A 17,699-nucleotide genomic window follows, 5' to 3' on the forward strand; every position below is an offset into this window, starting at 1 on the left:
GTCTGTTACCCAAAATATTAAGTTTTCTTCCTAGTTTTAAATTTTTCAGACTTGCAGTGGCCAGCTAAATTATTCACTCATACATGTATTAACAGAACAAATCAAATGAAGAGGCTTTGGACCCTGGCACTAAGGTCTTTTTCTAAAGTAACACATTTTAGATAGAATGTACCTATCTGTCTTTTGATTTCCTAATTCTAATTTAGTTCTTTTTTTTGCTGTCTTGATGGTTACTTTGCAGTAATCAAAGTATCATATTTGCAAAGTTTCTGTTATTTAACTGTTTTGCTTCCCTTTTAGAATGTGAGAAGGTTTCTTTGATATAAGGTGTTCCTAGGCCTATCTGTGTACCCTAAGTATTTCTCCCCTACCCAGGTCCTAATGCTGGCCAGCAGCCCACAAACTAATGGTCCTCCTCCTGTGTGGCACTGTGCATGATTTCCCGTGCTTCCTTTCTAGATACAAATATTCTGTTGAGATAAAAGAATGAAATAATTTCTAAAGAGATTTAATTTGCAAATAATTCCTTCTGTTTCTTATTTAATATACTTTGCTCAGTAGCTTTTTAAAAATCAGACAATAGACACTACAGAATTGGATAAAATGTGCTTCTAATTCCCAGAAAGCTTGCTTAATAATAGGAAGGGGCACATGGGTGCAGAATCTAGTGACTAACCAAAAAGAAATACAGTTTAGTGTGTGAATTTTAAATAGTGGACTGATTTCTGCTGGATATTTAAGAGAGCTGTCCAAACTATGTAGAGTTGAGACAGATTTTGTTGTAAGAAAATTAGTGAGATTTTTGACTGACAGGGACCAAGTAAATAGTACACTAAGAAACTGAACAGAGGACCAGGGACTAAAACTTTACTGTTTTTAGAGAGGAGCACGTCATACAAACTGAACGCAGCATTGACGTTTGAATAGAATGTGAAATGTATGACGGTAGACTGAGGTACTTGGATGTCAAAGATAGAGAACTTGTTTAAAACAGGGCAGTCTTTGATTTGTAGACAAAGGATCAGTGTGAACAAGCTTGGTTATAAAATTATTCATTGAGAGAGAGAGAGAGAGAGAGAGAGAGAGAGAGAGAGAGCAGTATTTTACCTTCACTGTGCCATAATAATGAGTAAAGGCCAACATGGCCCCCACCCTCATGATCTCTCGAGGGAAGAGGATGTTAATCAAATCATCATGCTGTTGTAAAAGTACAAACATGGCAAGGCTATGGAGCATCCTAGGAAAGCCTACAGCAGGAGGACTTAGCCTCTGAAGGAGTTCAGGGAAGGATTTCCTTCAGGGAATGTTTTTATAACATGAGCACTGTGAGAAGAATGGATGACTCTGTAGGCAAAGGCGGGGAAGCATTTCATGGGCAAGGGTAATAGCATATGTGGAGTTTTGCAGCCAAATGGAAAGTAGTGGGTAGTAGACATTCCCTTTCGATACATGTATAGCATTAACGGGCATGTTAGTCTAAACCTTTACAATCATTTGATGAATTTTACTGCTTGTGTAATCAGTGTTATTTTTCACACACTTTCTTACCAACTGCTTTTCCCTTTCTTTGCTCTTGTTTTAACCTAGAATTAGGAAATGCAAGGTAAAATCTTTTAGTAAAGATCCTTGATATCTGCTGGTGATCGCTGCTGACTTAAGTAAAGGTAACGCACCGGTCTAACATTTTCAGAAGAAACTGTAATGACATTATTCTCTTGATGTATAGGGTTGGATGTGTCCAGAGCCCGCGTCAGAAAGGGAGGACTTGGTATATTTTGAACATAAGTCATTTACTAAGTTGTACCAGGAGCATGATGGAGAACTTACTGGTGAAGAAGAAAACAGTGCACATGCACTGACACGGAAGAGTGACAACCCCCTAGATATAGCTGTAACCAGGCTGGCTGATTTGGAGCGGAACATTGAGAGAAGGTATCTGAAGAGCCCCTTAAGTACCACCATTCAGATCAAACTGGATAATGTGGGCACAGTTACTGTCCCTGCTCCTGCACCATCCATTAGTGGTGATGGTGACGGGTAGGTTATTGAGATTAACTTGACAAATTATTGTGCTTCTTTGCTAATTGGAGCCTATTTTCTATTGCCTGTTATCTATGTATCTTCTTGTATGTCTGTGATCCATGTGGATCATGCTATTGCATGGTGCTTTGTAAAACCTTTTTGTTGTTGTTTATTTTTCTTTCTTTCTTTTTTTTTTGTTATGTGCATTGATAATCCTGCAAAGTGATCTTACATTTATCTGGTTGTGACTAAGCTTCAAGGCACGTAGCCACAGTCTGTGCACTACATCAAATTTAGTTGCTTAAACTTTATACTTATTGGCTGTTACATGTTTTTGTCATTGCTTGGCTTTCAGTGTGATGATTGTTTCACATTCAGTGACCATAAATGTGGCCATGACCTACTCAATTTCTCTATATCTCAATGCAGAGTTGAAGAGGATATTGCTCCAGGGCTCAGGGTCTGGAGAAGGGCGTTAGCAGAAGCTCGCAGTGCTGCACAGGTAGCCCTGTGCATCCAGCAGTTACAGAGATCAATAGCATGGGAAAAATCAATTATGAAAGTTGTAAGTGCTTTTATTTCAGAACTACTATGACTGATTTCCACTGTCTTGTTTTTTTTCCCAACCTCCAGATCTTTAACTATATATTGCCATATTGTTACAATAATATATACTGTGCTTGGGAGTGTGTCTAATTCTTAAATACCTTATAATCTATCATTTTTTCTTGAACTTTTTGTAGCATCCTGCCAAATTTGTCTTCTCTTTGCTCAACTTTTGTTTTTGAATACTTGTTTATAATCATAACAAATTGCCTCCTATACTGTATCAGCATAATGGTTGTTAATGAAATATTTTAAAGGCTGTTCACTCCTGTAAGTACTTTATATGCTAACATTTTCTGCTCCATTATGTCTTAATTGTTTTACTTTTCTGTCCCTAATCAGAATACCAAATGTAAAACAGAGAACTTAGACTTACCTATTTATATCAGATAGGTTGGCCATAAGAACTTTTAGTTTTTCTCCTGATAACTAAAACTGACTTTTCATCTTTGGAAACCTGCAGGTGGTAATTGCATAGCAAGCATTCATTTGGGCATCAAAATGCCACATATTTAAAATAACAACTATAGCTCACATACTTTCAAAAAGACGGTTGTTTCAAATCATGTACAAAGTGCCCTATTAGCTATTTATATACCGTGCATGGAAGTATGTATTATATATAGACTTTTATGAATTACTTTAATATTTGCTTTTGAATTAAAGACCAGCTTTAAAATTCAAGTATTTGAGATTTTTTTCATGGATAGCTAAGTTTGAAAAATCCTTTACTTGAAATAACCATTCCCCCAAGAGAAGAAGAGATCCTCATAGTTAGAGCATCCCTTTCTTCAGTTTCCCCTGGGTGCTTGCACTGCTCAAGAAGACCTTGTCTGCAGTTTACACAAACATATTTTGTTTCTTCTGGTTTTTCATTTCTTCCTAAAGATGCCTGTAGAATCAGAATCTGCAGCTTTTTACAGAATGGTCAAACCGAAGTCTTTTTTTTTAGCTCATTAATTTATTATAAGCCTGAAAGTGCTGTTCGGTTCTTTTGGGACCATTTTCTTAAACATAAAAGTATATTTCTCCTCAGATTATTTAAAAAAAAATCTAATTCTCCTGGAAGTCTTAAAGCAAGCTTGATAATCTCTTTAGGCAAATATATTTGTTGAAATCTAGACTACATTAAATAAAAACATCGTAGTTTTATATTAAAATTTATAGTGATTTTTTCATATCCTCCTCTAAAGTCATAATAATGGTCATTTTGTTATAAACCTAAACAAAGAAACCTCCAAGCCGGGTATTGGTAGCGCACGCCTTTAATCCCAGCACTCAGGAGGCAGAGGCAGGTGGATCTCTGAGTTTGAGGACAGCCTGGTCTCCAGAGCAACCCCACCTACTTATGCTCTCTTTCCCACTATTTCCTTGGGGTAGACAGGACTTTTCCTGTCTCCCTCTTCTCTTCTGTCCTATCTCTGTCTCTGTGTCTCTTTACCTCTTTTCTCTTTCCTTCTCCGCCACCTTCCCTTTCTAATAAAACTCACGTAAGCTCTGCCTGCCTGCCGAATTGGTGGCACACGCCTTTAATCTCAGCAGTCGGGAGGCAGAGGCAGGCAGATCTTTGTGAGTTCGAGGCCAGCCTGATCTCCACAGCTAGTTCCAGGATAGGCTCCAAAGCCACAGAGAAACCCTGTCTCCCCCAAAAAAGTATGCAAACATGTTTTTGTGCTAGTATACTTGCTTCTTTTTTATTGTGATTTTTGAGGCAGGTTCTCTGTGTAACCCAAACTGTCCTCACACTCACAGTTCATCTCCTGTGCCTCCCAAGAGCTAAAATGAGAGCCAGGCGCCACCACACAATTGTCATTTTAAATATATTCATTAACACATTATTTGTAGCTTAGCACATAGCTCAGCTGTGGAGCACTTGCCTAGCAAGCATAATGCTTGTGGGTTCCTTTCTCAGCACTGCAAACTATGGTGGTGGTGGCGGCAGTGGTAGTGGTGATGATGATGATGATGATGATGATGACGACATAGATTGCTATCGATAAAGATGCATTTTGTAACCTTTGATTAGATAGATGTCAGCATCCATAATAAACTCATTAATAAATCAAAATAAAATGTTAAAGTGCTCAGTAACTTTTAAAAAATGCCATCTTAGCCAAATAGCAAGCTTATCAGGAAAGAGGAAACTGCCAGTTTGCTTCTAGGAAATTCTCTGCATAAATTTGCTTTTATAGCAAAGGAGCTCAAACTAAATATCAGTGTACATGCTTGCACCTAATAATTGTGAGCTTTTACTGTGATTTTTTTTCAAAAGTACTAGAAGTTTGTTATTTTTCACCTTTTCTCTAAAAAGATAAGAAAATATTTATTTTAAATTGGACATGAAGTGTCAAATAGACTTTAGTATTTCTAGTGTTTTTCCAATAAACAGAATATTATGTTCATGAATCTTATTAATATTGTTTTAGAGACTTAAATATCACCTTGCACGTGTTGTTTCTGAATAAATGTTTTTACCATAGAGTTTTTAAAGGTAGAGTGTGGATTCGGGGAAATACCATCTTAAGTTGCTCAGTGGTGTGCGATTCAGAAAGTCCATCTAATAGAAACTTATTTGGGGGTTATTAAACTCTACTGCTTTTGCATTTACATACATGACAGTTTTAATATCGCATATATCTGATGCATTTAGTAGACAGTTGTCATATCTGTTCCATTGAATAGTATGTATCTCCAATTTGGATTACATTTTTAAACCACCTTGGTATACATATTAAGTTATATAAGATGGTTTTAGAGCTAGCATTTAATGTATGGAAGTTAAATGAAGCAATTTTGAATTGTTGAACCATTTAATGTAACTTAATGGTTAATTTTAATGTAAACGAATTTCCATTTAAGTATTGTCACTTTTGAAACACTGATTGCAGGGTATTTTCTATTATGACTGGACTGGGCCCTGAATTCAGATGAAGTTAGTACATACTGCTTTCACAGCCAACTTGGATGCTGTGCAACTTTTCCTCTTCTCTTTCTGAAACTTGTTATACAAACTGTCTATATGGGGGGAATACTTTCTCTCTTCATACTTAAAATAATTAGTGGTATTATACAGTTTCCAATAAAGAAGGAATTTTTAGTTATAGGAAATAAATCATGACTGTAAATTCTTTAACTTGCTGTTTTCTTCCTTGGAGATAATTTTTAAGATGCAGTTTCTATATTTGTGAAGTAAAATTGATTTGGGTTTGTTTTTAGAGTTTCCTGTTTTAGACATTTTTAAGTCAGTCATAAATCATGGATGGATAATGTACAATTTAGGATATCATATACATATATATATACATATACATATACATATATATATATATAATTACACTAAGACAAGTTTCTGAATTTCATTATTAAACTATTCTAATTCTTATTTCTTTCTCAGAATATCATAAGGACAATAAGATAAGCAAAAGATGAAACATTAAAAATCCCATGTATTAAAGCTATTCATTGCTTCGTGTGCTCTGATGTCATGTTGATGACTTCATACGTTGATGTGTACATGCTTCTGAAGTGTGTGAAGGCATTCAACCTCTAGCTTTGTTCTATGCAGTGTATCTGAAATGTGCATTTACCCCAAAAGAATTGCTCGCACGTCATGTGGTCCATATCTGTGTAATGAGAGATACATAGATGTGTGTGGCTATTATATATTTGTTATCAAGCGGAATGTTCATTATTAATATACACAAGGAATTATGACTTGTTAACATTCCAACAGCTAGTACTCATAGCAGAGGATTGACTTTAAGTGATTTTGTGTATTTGTAGTACTGCCAAATCTGTCGAAAGGGAGATAATGAGGAACTGCTTCTACTCTGTGATGGTTGTGACAAAGGCTGCCATACATACTGCCATCGGCCCAAGATTACAACTATTCCAGATGGGGACTGGTTTTGTCCAGCTTGCATCGCTAAGGTAAGAATGGTGGGAAACTGGGCTTTTTAAATTACCAGAGTTTTTTTTTCTATTTTTTTGTTTTGTTTTGTTTTTTCGAGACAGGGTTTCTCTGTAGCTTTGAAGGCTGTTCTGGAACTGCTCTAGGCTGGCCTCGAACTCACAGAGATCCACCTACCTTTGCCTCCCAAGTGCTGAGATTAAAGGTGTGTACCACCAACGCCCAGCTAAATTAGCTGAGTTTTGTGGCTTGTTTTGTTTAAAGAGTTAAATCGCAATTTATAAAATTCATCTTTTTTAACAGTCCATTGTTAATGCATTCACAATGTTGCACAACATCACCACTATTTAATTCCAGGACATTTTCATAATACCAAAAGCCTTTTTACACATACACAATGTGTCTACCTTTTTTTCTGACACAAAATACTTTGAAAGTTCATGTTCTAACACAGTTCAGTACTTTTTATAGTCAAATGTGGTGGCTCACGCCTTTAATCTCAGCACTCAGGAGGTAGAGGCAGGCAGGTCTCTGAGTCCGAGAGCAGTCTGGTCTACAAGAGCTAGTTCTAGGCAGCCTCCAAAGCCACGGAGAAACCCTGTCTCGAAAAATCAAGAGAAAAAAAAAAAAAAAAAAAAAAAAAAACCTCTATTCTTATATAGACTTAGTACATTTTGCTTATTCAGCCATCAGCTGATAAGCATCGGAGTTGTTTCTGCCTTCCAGACATTGTGATTCTCTTATCATTGTGGACCACTTTTTGTAAGAACTGTATTGGTTCTCTTGGATATGTGGCTTGCAAAAGAATGCCTAATTCAAGTGATAATTAACACCTGAATTTTAGTCATTTTCCAATCACATTTAAAGTACAAACCTATAATGTAAATTATGAGAAGAGTAATAGGCTGGGCAGTGGTGTCACACGCCTTTAATCCCAGCATTCAGGAGGCAGAGAAAGGAGGATCTCTGTGAGTTTGAGGCCAGCATGGTCTGATCTGCAGAGTGAGTTCCAGGCTCGAAAGTTACACAGAGAAACTTTGTCTTAAAAAGACAGAGACAGAGGACAGAGAGAAAGAGAAAGAGAAAAATAATAAATTAAAAGATATGACTTGGGTATGATGACACACCTATAATCCCAGCACTCTGGAGCTATTCAGGAAGATGAACTTTGGGCCACCCTGTGCTACATAAATAGACCCTGTCTTGGTAAAAGAAGGGGTAAGGATTTAGCCAAACTATACAGTACTTTTTGTGTCATTTTCAAGCCCTAAGTTCAGACCTTAGCACCACAATAACATAAAATAGGAAGGAAAAAATTTAGTTCTGGAATTAAAAGGTCAGGACTATGAAGTGTGTAGAGATCAGAGTGTATTGAAGACCTGACTCTTCAGTAGATATTCTTACATCTCACAGCCTTCTAACTTTATCCTTGACCTAATGCTAGCCAGCACCTACCTCCTGTTCATAAGCTCAGTTCTAAATGTGCATTTCCCAGGTGTCTCCTCCTGTCACTCCAATGATCCTCTGTTCTACTTCAGTTATAATCACTGTTTTCCTCCCTTATGACTTAACATATCAGTCACCCATCATTAGAATGAAGCATCATTTTAGGTCCTTTGCCTCGCTCAGTAGGTTATGGTAGTTATCCCATCATTCTGGTTGTTCCAACCTTCTGTTCTTCTCAATGCCTTTATCTTTGTTTGTATCTGTATGTGTCCAGTCGTGCACGGTGACTTATTGTCTGTCTGTCCCTTCCATCCTCATTCTAGTTTACCATACTCTTATTCCACTGAGAAAAGGCTTTCAGAGTCTGTGTATATGCAGTGTCAAGGCAGTGAAGCAGCATTCAGTGGAGGACCCTCACTATTCATGAAACAGTCTCTTTTGCCATTTCATTGCCTATTGTCTTGGTGCAAAGTATTAATTTGATAGAAAATGATCCTAAGTCAGAAAGAAAATGGTGCTAGGTAATCTATTAGTTGAAGTAGAAACTAGAGATCTTCATTTATTGTTCATGAAATGTTACTACATTTTTGTTTTTATTTATTCCATGAAATAAGGTCTAAGTCTACAGTCCAAACTGGCCTGGAATTCACTTAGTAGCCCAGGCTGTCCTCAGACTCAAGGCAGTTCTCCTGCATCAGCCTCCTAAGTACTAAAGTCATAGGTTCAAGCCACTACGCCCAGTTTGGAATGTTTTAAAATAACACAACGATCTAACTTAATCATCATTAAGTGAATTGTTTTATTGTAGGTGCTTTTCTTTTCTAAAGAGACATCTGATTGTTTAAATTCTAAGTATTAAGAACACTCAAAAGGAAACTAAATGAGGAAAAGACTAAATTAAACATTTAAATTATTTCAGTTAATGACAAAGTAGTAGTTCTTCAGTAAGCTGTAGGAAAGTGTTGCATTTACAGCTGGTTTTGTTTTTCATTTTAGTGAGTTGAATTAAAGTAGCTCCTTAACTTTTCTCATAACCTGTCAACAGAGAACCAAAACTTTTAACTCCTTAAGTACATTTTAATAATATCATTGGTCAAGGTAATTTTATCCTCAATGAAATTGCTTTAAAATAATCCAAAAAAAAAATGTTTGCAGTTGGCTACATTATTGTCAGAGTGGTCATATCATTCTGCAGTGTGGGATTTCTGGGCAAGAGAATGTTCTGAAAGACATTGGAAGTGCCTTTGCATTGGTAAAGCAAAAACTATAAATTCCTAGTACATTACATGTATCTTTTATGACATATTATATGTAGCCTAACTTTTAATTCTCAAAAGAAACAATTCCCTATTTCTGAATACAAGTCCCAGGATCTTTCGGTAGTCTGGTTGGATGTGTCAGTCTTGTGGAGCATGTAGCTGTAGTGTGAATGACCTTACCAGATATGTAGCTGCTTTTATTTTACAGAAGAGAAAACAAACCACTTAGAGATTTAACCCAACATTCTTTATTTAGTAAATATAGCAATACCTTCATTTACGATACATGGTATTTTATTTTACTTTTTCTCAAAAACAGATTTTTTCTCCCCATCTTTGTCTGTGCTTTAAATCACAACTTGTAAAACTTCTCATCACAGACACATTTTATTTTTTATCTAGAAAATAATTAATTTTGAGTAGTTTTGATCACTTAAAAAATATAATTTTCCACCTGGTGCTGCTTGAGCTCAATTCCCTGTTTGTTCTAGCTTTCTGTTCCTTTTTGTGGTGTTACTATTAATCAGCTACATGGTTTTCTTTATAGAAAAGACATATTTGCTCCCAGTTGTGCTGGGCTCTAAAAGAGCCCTGTGTACCTCACTTGCTTAGCAGCCTTGACTTCAGGAATACTGACAGTCAGGGCTACACTGGTGGATCTGCATCTCCAGCTTTAGGAATTTTTAAAGAGTTTTTTCCCCAATGCTTTACTAGGTGTCACTCATATTACAGGAGAGAAAATTCCCAGATCTCTGTAAAAGAATAGAATTATCAATCTTGTAAAGCAGTACAGTTGGTATTTCTTCTTGATCCTATCAAACATTTATGATTTAACATAATAGAAAGTCTATAAACAGTTGTTTTCTTATACTCCATCTACTGTTTTTTGTTTTGTTTTGTTTTTTTAATTAAAGGCAAGCGGTCAGACTATAAAAATAAAAAAAATTCATGTCAAAGGAAAAAAGACAAACGAATCCAGGAAAAGCAGGAAAGGGAATGTTGCTGGGGACACTGAAGATGAAGACTCTGCCTCCACAAGCAGCTCATTAAAAAGAGGAAGCAAGGATCTCAAAAAAAGGAAAATGGAGGAAAACCTTTCCATCAACTTGTCAAAAATAGAAAGTGCTACTTCTGTTAAGAAGCCCAAGAAAGATGACTCCAAGGACCTGGCTCTTTGCAGGTATCTTTTTTTTTTTTTTTCAATAGTTAAATTCAGTTTGGGGAATTACAAGGTATAGGTAACAATTTCAAACATGTTTTCATTAGTGTGATCCTGACTGAAATGGAAACTCATGAGGATGCCTGGCCTTTCCTACTTCCTGTAAACTTGAAACTTGTACCTGGCTATAAGAAAGTTATTAAGAAGCCTATGGATTTTTCTACAATCAGAGAAAAACTAAATAATGGACAGTAAGTAAATCATCTCTGTTCAGCAGATACTGAGAATGAAAGTTTAACATGGTGACTTAACATGATGAATTTGTGGAAGCTGTGGAAGCATAATTTTTATAGTGCGCAAGAAATGCTTCCCCTCTCTTGACAGGTGTGACTTTTGGATGAGGGTTAGGAAAGTGGTAGAGTAAGAAAGCCCTCCAGCAAAACAGTAAGAAGTCAGATAGCAGATGTTGTGTGGGAAACACTGGGGCAGGTGAAAAACATCTTTTTGACTTTGTTTCTGTTTTTGCTTCAAGACAAAGTCTTACTCTGTAGCTGAGGCTGGACTCAACCTCGCAATCCTCCTGTCTCCACCAACCAGGCACTGGGATTACAGTTACATGGTAGCACGCCTGTCCTGGGAAATACCTTAGTTTTGTAACCAAGAGAACAGTTGGTTTTTCTACTGACCATCTTTGATCTGGCATTGCGGAATGTGGAATGCAGTTGAATGTTTTAGGATGTTGTTTTCCTAAGAGGACGTAAATGTGGTCAAGTGTGTTTCTCCCGATCTCATCAGCTTTCCTCCTTTCCCTTCATCTTTGACCCTCAACGTCTCTAGTTACAAGTCCCAACCAGTGAAACCAGACTGTAACCATGTGTTTCCTTTCAGGTATACCAACTTTGAAACCTTTGCTCTAGATGTCAGGCTTGTGTTTGACAACTGTGAAACGTTCAATGAAGATGACTCCGACATAGGCAGAGCTGGCCACAGTATGAGGAAGTACTTTGAAAAAAAGTGGACAGATACCTTCAAAGTGAGCTGAAGTTGTAATCTACTTTTTTTTTTCCTTTTCCCTTTAAATAAGGACAAATAAGACCAGCAATGTGAACTGCATTTACACAGATGTGCAAGGCACATACATATTAACTTTTTTCCTTGAAATAAGTATATATATATATGTATATATATATATACATATATATATATATATATTTAAAAAAAAAAGATGAGAAGAATGATACCAGTTTTAGAGGCTTCACTCCTCCAGCCAAGACCATTGGTCACTGGTCTGTGTGATTTATCAGCTAACTTAGGTAGAACAGGGAGGCACACCCAAAGAATGTTCACAGGAAAGGGTGTTCTAGTGCAATAGCAATTAAACTCTATCAAATCGCACTGAATAGCCAACACCAGAGCTCTAACATGGGAAATGGTTCTCCTTTCCCTCTCAATAAATATCTATTTTTCATTTTTTTACTTTGTAGTTTATTTTTTAGTGAATGTATTTAATTTTATGAATTATTTATGATTAAACCACATCCAGAATCTTCGTTTTCTGTGAAAAGGAAGAACTAGAAAATTGCTTTAAATCTTGAAAATACAACAAGGAATGTTTTAAAATATAAAACAAAGCCAAGTTAAACTGTTTACACTGATGTGCTCTGAAAGCACCAAAAATAAACTTTACTGTAGAGTTACAAGTACATTTATATATATATATATATATATGTTGCGCATCACTTGTGTAGTAAAATTGTATTTCAAGCCAGTGGAAATTGACGTGTATATATTGTTCATTATTGTTTATATTGAGTCTTGTTTTAATATGTATTATGTGTATATATTGTTTGGAGACATTATTGTTTATGCCTTAGAAGGACTGTAGCATTTGATCGGAGTCTAAAGGTATTTACAGCTCTACAGCTTGTACAGTAATTATCCTCTACCAACACTGTGGCGTCTCCCTAATCTTGGTAGTGCCTGCCTTTGAAACAGGGTGTAGGGGATAGTAGTTTTCCATTTTTCTATTTTGTTATATAATTTTAAGCCACCAGGGCCTAAATTAAAGTATAATCATTTGTATCCATGTGGAATAAAATCGTGACGATTTCCTACACACACAGTATTTTTTCATAGAGACACTTCCTTCCCATCTGCCTTGCCTCAGAAATAAATTTAAAAGACATTTGTAACCACTGTGTTTTATCTACTGTGTGTTGTGGCCTGTTGGAGGCAAATAGATCAGAGTTTTTTTGTACCTATGTAAAAGTACTTGAAGTTTTATTTAAAATAAAATGTTGTGAAAAGGTAGCATTCTTTTTTCTTTTTTTTTTTCTTTTTTTTTTTCTTTTTTTTAGGGGTGTTATTTGTCACTACCATGTGTGTCACAGATACAATAAAAGAGTTTACAAAGCAGGTAAACTCTTTTCTTGTTGTTTTTCTCAATGTACCTGACCATGCATTCTGTTCAAAATGCAGTTAATTTAAAGTTGATTCTTGCAGAGTCTTAGCAGTGTGTGTATGCTGACTCAGAGAGCAGTAGGCCAGGTGCAAAGCCTGGATTAAAGTCAGGTCTCTGAGCTAATTTATAAGAATGTAAATTTCTCTGGACCTCATTTTGTTTCTCATTTTCAATATGAAAGCATTAGAATACTTCGCTCCATGTGAGAGATATCTGTTTATAGATGCATAACCCAGTTCTCTAAAGGAAAGTTAATCATGTAAATTAAGCCATGAGATTCATAGTTACAAATTTTGGTGGGCCAAAGCTGGGCTTTGGGAAGCCACTGGTGAACAAGATAGGCAGGACTGGGGAGGGGACTCGGGGTAAAGTTGCTCAAATCTAAGCACCTGTGTTCAGATCCCCAGCCCTCACATGAAAGCCAGGCACAGTGGTGTTTCTGTGACCCTCACTGCAAGGTGATATCAGAAGGATGGGTCCCAGGGCTTGCTGAGCAGCCAGCAAGTGGTGAGCTCCTGGTTTGGTAAGAGACTCAAGAAGTAAGATAGGTTTCCATAAAGAATGAGACTTAACATCAACCTCAGACATTGTCTTCCAACAGGGTGGAATGAGCTGGCGTACCCACAAAGACAAAAGCATACTCCCACCCCCCACCCCCCCCACACACAGAATAAGTAATAAAAAGCCAGATGTGATAGTGCGCACCTTTAATGTCAGCACTCAGGAGGCAGAAGCGAAGTGGATGTCTGTGGGTTGGAGGCCAGCCTGATCTCTGTAGTGAGACACACAGAGGCAACGAGGGGGAAAGGGATGGAGGGAGAAAAAGAAAAGACAGCAAAAGGAAAGAGAAAAACAAGCCTGGCATACACGCAGATATACACACACAAGGGGCTGAGGAGAGAGAGGAGAGAAATAAGACAGGCTATGCCCCTATTTGCAGATGTGTATGTTGGGGTGGCAGGCATGAGGGGGTAACTGCAATTGAAACCAAGGCTTTGTTCATGGTAGGCAGATTGGGGGGTTAGTTTTGATGTGAGTTTTTTCTTTGTTTCGGTTTTTGGTTTTTTGAGACAGGGTTTTTCTGTGTAACAACCCTGGCTGTCCTGGAACTCACTCTTGAGTGAGATCAGAGATCCACCTGCCTCTACCTCCCAAGTGTTGGGATTAAAGGGTGCACCACCACTGCCAGGGTATAGGCAGATATTTTACTGCTGAACTATGTCCATGCCCACTGCTTTTCATAGTGAAGGAAAAATTAAAATTTCCCAAGAAAATGACTCTTGCTTAAAAATACTTCAAGCCAAAAAATCTTTGAGCCATAAGTACTTTCTAGAATCTGTAAATAGGACTCTCTGTGAGCATCAGCTGTCATATAAACATGTCTGTCTCTATTTAGCAGATACTGCAACTACTCTCTGGGAGCTTGATTAAAAATAGACATGTGGAAAGAGAGTGAAGTGGTGCTGACTTGGGCAGAGGGGCTGTCTGAGGAGTCTCCCTCCCAGCAGCCTTTGCTTCAGGTTAATCTGTATGAGATGACATCACCTCCAGGGTCTAGGGTAAATGAGAAAACACTTAAATCTGTATGTATAATTCTAAAAGCAGCCATTTGCTTTTAACAATGCAGTATCCACACATGGAGGCACACACCGTAATCCTAACAGTGCTAAGACAGAATTGTGACTTGGAGGCCAGCTCTGGCTGCATTTGGAGACTCAAAATGAACAATCAGATAAATAATATGAGTTAATAAGCGCTCCCTGGAACAGGAAAGTTTGACAAATATTGGCTACCTTGGACTGGTGTCTTCATTGTTGTAACTAGCCAGAGGTAGCCACTGAAGTGGACAGTGGGTGATATCCTAGAGGGATTGCTACCAGGGGACATCTTTAGGTGTGTTCTTTTATAAGTGAGTCAGGACAGTCACACTGCTCAATCTCAATAAAACCATCTTCATTGTTCTCAGATATATATAAAAAAAAACACCAATCCAGTGCTGTTACCTGCACACAGCACACTTCCAGAAAGACAAGTTAGGATTGACCTTTGACCTTTTCTTATTACTAAATGTCCTGTGCATTTAAAGTAAGTAGCTTGCCTTCAAGTCCAGATTCAGAGAGTCAAATAGTGGCTAGCCAAAGGAACCTTCAATCCACCACTACTAAACCCAGGAAGATTAATGAGTGCATGTACAAACTGATGTTTGTCTTTTGACAAACTCTTGTATAAAATGTTCTGCAAACACTAATTTTACTCAAGATTATGAAGGGTCAGTTTTGTCTTTTGATTTTGATATAAACCCCCACCCTCTCTCCATGTCCTCTTGCCTCAGCCTCCCCAGTGTTGGGATTACAACTGTGTGCCACCACCCCTACTTCATTATGTTAATGTACCCTCTCTGTTTTATTCTTTCCCTGTCCCATTCACTGCCACGTCCTTGCAGAAAACTCAGTCCTAACCCTTTAGTCTTCTGCCAGCCAGGAAACCTGAGATAAATCATTTGTTCATTATTATGCATTTAATTTCTAGGCTACTTTTCTCCAAGTTATTTACATTTTGAAGATCTCTATTTGAGAAATACGAGAGATCTGTGAGGTGGGAAGATAAGGTGCTTTAAGAGAAATGAACTTTCTCTTTGATACACAGCAGAGGGAAATGAATAGAGCCTTCCATGCTAAGAGTCTAGCATCCTTTGGTTTCTTCATGTGGTTGGACCGCTTTACAACTCTACCAGCAAAAGGGGTTTAAGCCTCAGCTGAGGTGATAAGTTTTCATTTCATGGTCTATTTTTCACATTGTTGAATCTCTTTGTTTTTCTTCACTTACTTTTTTCTCTCTGATTCTCCTATTCATCATGTATAACTACTTTTAATGTTTTTCTAGCCATTTTATCCACTTAGCAATATGTGTATGTTCAAAAATATATCATTTATACACACACACACACACACACACACACACACACACACACACACACACACAAAATTTATACAACTTTAAAACACACCAGTTAGGTTCTGTAATGCTTAGTTATTTTTTGATCTTTCTGTTACTTCTGACTTGAAGTAACTTTTAATCACTGAAAGGTATTCCATCACAGGTAACCCAAGTTTTATCAATAAATTCCTGTAGGGGCAAAGGCTACACTGTGCAGCAATCTCTGTGCAAATAATACCACTGTGATTGGACCTTCTACAGAAGCCAGGATGACCCCAAGTACTCTTAGCCTTCTAGTTTCGTGTTCATATAGAATCCCTTCCCATGAAGGTAGTCTTTTATCTTGAAACAGGATCTTTTTTTTTTTAAGATTTTATTTATTTATCATGTACACAGTGTTCTGCCTGCATGTCTGCCTGCAGGCTAGAAGAGGGCACTAGATCTCATTACAAATGGTTGTGAGTCACCATGTGGTTGCTGGGAATTGAACTCAGGACCTCTGGAAGAGCAGACAGTGCTCTCAACCTCTGAGCCATCTCTCCAGCCCCTGAGGATAGTCTTTATAACCAACATTATATGGAATGGCACCAAGAGAGTTCCCAAACAAAGTTATACAACCCATTCCTGCTTCTGTCTTGGATCATTTGCCCTGGGGCAGTCCTATGAGACTTTGTAGATGCCCATCCCACAGCCAAAGTGAAGTCCCAGCCGGTATCCTGATAACCTCTTGAGAGACCCTGAGCCAGAATTTCCACCTCAGCTATTTCTGAACTATGACACAATGTTGTGTTTATTTTCATTTAAGCCATTCATTGTATTCTGTTGCAGTATACAGAAAAACAGAAGGGACCCATATACAATTAATTAATTAGAACTGGTTAGTGTCTATGGAAGGTGACAAGTCCTTTCGAGTTTATATCATAAGATTGCCAGTTTGTCATAGAATCAGTTAGGTGCTAATGTCCCTGCTGGAATGCTTTGAGACAGGAGATTCTGTCTTACTAGAGATAAGGTCATTTTTGTTTGTTTGTTTGTTTGTTTATGTTTCAGCATCAATTGATTTGATGACATTCACCCATATCTTCAAAGTCTGTCTATTCTATGTAGTGACCTAAATTTTTTTGTTGTTTTTGTTTTTCTTTTCCAAGACAGGGTTTCTCTTGCTTTGGAGGTTGTCCTGGAGCTCACTCTGTAGACCAGGCTGGCCTTGAACTCACAGAGATCCGCCTGCCTCTGCCTCCCGAGTGCTGGGATTAAAGGCCAGCGCCACCACCGCCAGGCCCTGAGTGTTTGTTTATTTTTTTAAAGAGTTTTTGATATGATTAATATTTAGACAGAGGCAGGCAGATCTCTGTGAGTTCCAGGCCAGCCTGGTCTACAAGAGCTAGTTCCAGGCCAGGCTCCAAAACCACAGAGAAACCATGCCTTGAAAAACAAAAACAAAAACAAAAAACCACTCAGAATAATTTTGGTCAAATATTTGGAGCACCATCAGGCTGACAGATGAAGTTAATCTATATCAAACCTACAAACCTGTTCTTTTGGGGTAGAACCAAGTTTTATGAAGATTTAAATCTAAAACATTGGGCTCCCTCTCAATAAGTACATGGAATTCTGTATTAATAAGTACTTACATGATTCCTTATACACTTACCTATTGTACTTTTCTTTATTTTTAAAAAAAAAATATATCATGGGGGCTAGAGAGATGGCTTAGCAGTTAAGAGCACCAGCAACTCTTCCAGAGGTCTTGAGTTCAATTCCCAACAACTGCATGGTGGCTCACAACCATCTAGAATGGGATCTTCTATCCTCTTCTGGCATGCAGTTGTACGTGCCAATACAGCACTCATAAACATAAAATAAATCTAAAAAAATTATATTAAAAAATTACATCAT

General features: G+C 37.4%; 1 protein-coding gene across 11 annotated transcripts in view; it reads left to right on the forward strand.

Annotated features, from left to right (window-relative positions):
• The window catches only part of Baz2b (bromodomain adjacent to zinc finger domain 2B), a 215,705-nt gene extending 202,993 nt beyond the window's left edge, over positions 1 to 12,712 (forward strand). For 6 of the 11 annotated variants that reach the window (XM_027420349.1, XM_027420354.1, XM_027420359.1 and 3 more), the window contains 6 exons: positions 1,727 to 2,037; positions 2,452 to 2,587; positions 6,412 to 6,558; positions 10,158 to 10,423; positions 10,510 to 10,653; positions 11,291 to 12,712. In XM_027420349.1, the coding sequence (XP_027276150.1) occupies positions 1,727 to 2,037; positions 2,452 to 2,587; positions 6,412 to 6,558; positions 10,158 to 10,423; positions 10,510 to 10,653; positions 11,291 to 11,444 (1,158 nt within the window). In that variant the 3' untranslated portion in view covers positions 11,445 to 12,712. The remainder of the gene's footprint in view (positions 1 to 1,726; positions 2,038 to 2,451; positions 2,588 to 6,411; positions 6,559 to 10,157; positions 10,424 to 10,509; positions 10,654 to 11,290) is intronic. The other 5 variants (XM_027420352.1, XM_027420353.1, XM_027420356.1 and 2 more) reach the window with 3 other exon arrangements.
• The last annotated feature ends 4,987 nt before the right edge of the window (positions 12,713 to 17,699 follow it).

This window comes from Cricetulus griseus, chromosome 6, assembly GCF_003668045.3.
Source record: "Cricetulus griseus strain 17A/GY chromosome 6, alternate assembly CriGri-PICRH-1.0, whole genome shotgun sequence".
In the NCBI taxonomy this organism is placed as follows: Eukaryota; Metazoa; Chordata; class Mammalia; order Rodentia; family Cricetidae; genus Cricetulus; species Cricetulus griseus.